Source organism: Plasmodium cynomolgi, chromosome 14 (assembly GCF_000321355.1).
Source record: "Plasmodium cynomolgi strain B DNA, chromosome 14, whole genome shotgun sequence".
Classification (NCBI taxonomy): domain Eukaryota; phylum Apicomplexa; class Aconoidasida; order Haemosporida; family Plasmodiidae; genus Plasmodium; species Plasmodium cynomolgi.
This window is the reverse complement of record NC_020407.1, coordinates 1,746,273-1,749,667: the sequence shown is the minus strand read 5'-3', so window position 1 is coordinate 1,749,667 and position 3,395 is coordinate 1,746,273. Positions and strand designations below refer to the sequence as shown.

Genomic DNA, 3,395 nt, shown 5'->3' with positions numbered 1-3,395 from the left:
TTTATTTTTGTTTTTTTTTTTTTTCCCCATTTTATAGACAAATATGCTAACCGAAAAAGTAAGAGCGAATGCCCCCGACCAGGATTTTAATGTAAGTGGAAAACGTTAAATGGAGATGCAGCTGTTGCTCCTAGCTGCGCGGTGTAGAGCCGCAAAAATGATTCTCTTCGCTAACAGGCAGATACATGACACCCCCCATCCATTCACACACACACATACAACACCTACGTAAACGATTCAATTTTCAGTTTTCGAGCCTCGCCAGCTACTACGGATTGAACGAAGGAAGAAAGAAAGAGCGGATAGAAAACTTTGGCTTGTCCGAGTTGAATAAAATAATGATAAATCACTACAAGGCGAAGAAGATTAACGTGAACGGCCCTGCGTGATGTCACCAAATTTGTGGTACCCCAGTGGAATGGGTGTTCCTACATGGGTCCCCTCTACATGGGTCTCCTCTACATGGGTCTCCCCTACATGGGTCTCCCCTACATGGGTCTCCTCTACATGGGTCTCCTCTACATGGGTCTCCTCTACATGGGTCTCCTCTATATGGGTCCCCTCTACATGGGTCCCCTCTACATGGGTCTCCTCTACATGACTGTTAAGGGGAATTCTTTCATTAATTTTTTTTTTCTTTTCTTGTTCCTACCCCAATGTATGTTCACAATTGGGTTAAAGTGCGGACTGCCTATCCGTGTGAACTAATCAGTATGGTCATCCTGTCCCCCCGTCATCCCCCACGTGCATAGCTTTCCCTTTACCGATCCTACATAGCTGTAAATTAAATTTTGCAGAGTCCCTTTGTTCCTCTTAAAGCGTTTCGCACTTAAGTGTTAGTCGTTAACGCAGACACACTCCCTTTTGCTATGCTCAGCTGTGGTGTCGTCCGCCTCCCTCAATTTTGTTTACACCCCCTTGTCCTTCCACTGTATTTTCCCTCTCCTCTTTTCTTTTTTCCATTTCCTTTTATCTTAACCCTTTGGAGCGAAAAAGTTCCTTTCACGCTTAAAGCGCCAAATGCACGTATGGGGCATCCTTTCCATATGGGCACGACTTTGTGTTCGCGTATTCGCGTATTAGCGTATTAGCGTATTCGAGTATCCTTGTGGGCGTTTCCACGAAAGTTGCATACTTTTGTTCGTCATCGAGTAACACCCCCCAAGAGGAGAAAAACTACGTCGCGCTGTGTAGACGCATTCAAATGATTGCTCATAACAAAAAAACAAATAAATAAACTGACACTGAGGATGCACAATAGCTATCCGCTAGCAAAAAATTGGTGAAACGAAGTTAGCGCATCTCGCCGTGTGCTGCGTGTCAGGGCGTACGTCGGGGAACTGCACAAAGTGGCAAAGGAATGAAGCGCGAATTGCAAAAATTGATATTACATCCATTTGCATAGATAAGTTAAAAAGGCCGAGTCGCAGGACAGCGTGGCAAAAAAAAAAAAAAAAAAAGAAAGAAGTAAATAAATAAATAAAATAAAATAAAACAAAGTAAACGTTAAAACATAGAGGCGTCGTTACCCTAATGACGCGAAGCGATGAGTCCATTTCTGCTCCTCCTTTGGCGATGGCCGTAATTTTAATTAGGTTATTACAATTTGGGGATTCACGTGAAAATGGGACCAAAACATAATTTTTTTGTGTGGAATACTTTTTTTTTTTTTCCCTTTTTTTTCTCTTTTTTTTCTCTTTTTTTTTTTGCCTTTTTTCGCAGCGAAATAAATCTTTATTACATCAAAAAATAAAGTCGTAAGTTTTTTTATATCAACAACGGAACAATGCAAAAACGAGGTGCTACAAGACGGTACGTTTTTACTTCACACTGAATTAAGAAGTATGAGGTGGGGCGTGCAAACAATTAAAGATGTGTATTTGTGTGTATACGAGTGTATTCACGTGTATTCGTATGTACACGGGTGTATTCGTGTGTATACGGGTGTATTCATGTATATTGGTGTGCATTCGTGTGCAATCGTGTGTATGCCCATGCGCATACGCATAGGCATACGTCTGCGGAGAGGGCTGCCAAAATGTCTGCGCATACGAGTCGACGCACGCGCGGGGGGTGCTCACATATACATGTGCACAAGTGCAGATGTGCACATGTGCATGGTCCCGCGAAACGTCAGAGGAATGCTATCTTGATAACTTTTGGGGCACATTAAAAAAAAAAAAAAAAGACCAAGCTGATCTGCATGTGCAATCCGTCGCGAAAGCGAGCAACTGAAGCAACATGTACGCACCTACATTCGCACACCTGCACAGTTACACGCATTCTAGCGTGGAAAAGTACCCCCCCTCCCCCTCAACTGAGTAGGGGCGTGTCGGAGAGGTCGATTTTTCTACATATTTTGCAGGCATTTTCGTCGTGGCGCTCCCCAAGGTCACATCCACATCGTCTTGAAAACACTTTCGCCGTCTCGTCCAGTTTATTCATGTCACATGGGGTCACCGACTTGTACGTGTTGTATATACTCTCTTCATGGGCAGGCTCACTCAACTTTGTAACTTGTTGCACGATGCCGGTTGCGTCCGTTGAGAGAGTTAACTGAGAACCCGTTTCCAATTTGTCGCTGTTGTTATCGTACTTGTGCGATTCTGAATATATGTCCGAATTGGATCTGTCTAAATCGTCCAAATTTTTTTCATCAAAGGATTTATTTTCTTGTAAAGGAAAATCTATATCCTCATCATCTTTGACCTCTTCATTTTCCTCTTCCTCTTCTGGAGGCTCTTCTGCCTGATCATTAAGATCTTCTATATCTTCTGGAACTTGCTCTGGCTGTTCTTCAACTTCATTTTGGACATTTTCGCGCTCGGCTAACTCGTCTATGTCTCTTCTTTTGGGTTCCTTCGCTTTATTTTTTCTGCAGTAATTTCCCATTGTGTAAGAACTGGTCCACTTGCTTTGGTTACCACTAACGATATTCGTTAATGATTACACGACGTCCGGGGGCGTGCAAGCTGTGTGTGTGTGATGTGTGTGCACAGTTTGGTCGACGCAGGAAGAGCCTCCCTCAGCCTTCTATAAATTTAATTTCGTTATCTGTGCTCTTATCTGTGCTCTTATCTGTGTTCTTATCTGTGCTCTTATCTGTGTTCTTATCTGCGTACCGATCTCTGTACATGTAAACGCGCAAAGGAACATGTGTGTGCGAAATCGTGAAGGTGTGCGCGCTTTAGTGTGTGTGTGTGTGTGAGGGGGTAATGATTTACATCCACCTACAGGGGCCGTCTTAATTCGTGCGCATGATTATTTTTGCGTGCTCGACTAACACATGGGTGTTCATATATGTCAATATTATTTGACTATGTATTGGATTAATTCGTAAATTTTCTGGTCTTTCTTGAGGAAAGGGGGAGAAGTTGAGGGAAAAAAAAAAAAAA

The 3,395-nt window shown here is 42.9% G+C and overlaps 2 protein-coding genes across 2 annotated transcripts in view; one reads left to right on the top strand and one right to left on the bottom strand.

Annotated features, from left to right (window-relative positions):
- PCYB_144850 (hypothetical protein) overlaps positions 1-389 on the top strand; it is a gene marked incomplete at both ends in the record, with an annotated part of 2,089 nt that extends 1,700 nt beyond the window's left edge. Inside the window, 2 exons of the mRNA XM_004224956.1 lie at positions 38-91; positions 249-389. Of these exons, the coding sequence (XP_004225004.1) occupies positions 38-91; positions 249-389 (195 nt within the window). The remainder of the gene's footprint in view (positions 1-37; positions 92-248) is intronic.
- A 1,744-nt stretch (positions 390-2,133) lies between these two features.
- Positions 2,134-2,892, bottom strand: PCYB_144840 (gliding-associated protein; the record flags this gene model as incomplete). Its single annotated transcript, XM_004224955.1, has 2 exons — positions 2,134-2,156; positions 2,355-2,892. The coding sequence occupies 2 exons, from the start codon at positions 2,890-2,892 to the stop codon at positions 2,134-2,136; spliced, it is 561 nt and encodes a 186-aa protein (XP_004225003.1).
- Positions 2,893-3,395: the final 503 nt, after the last annotated feature.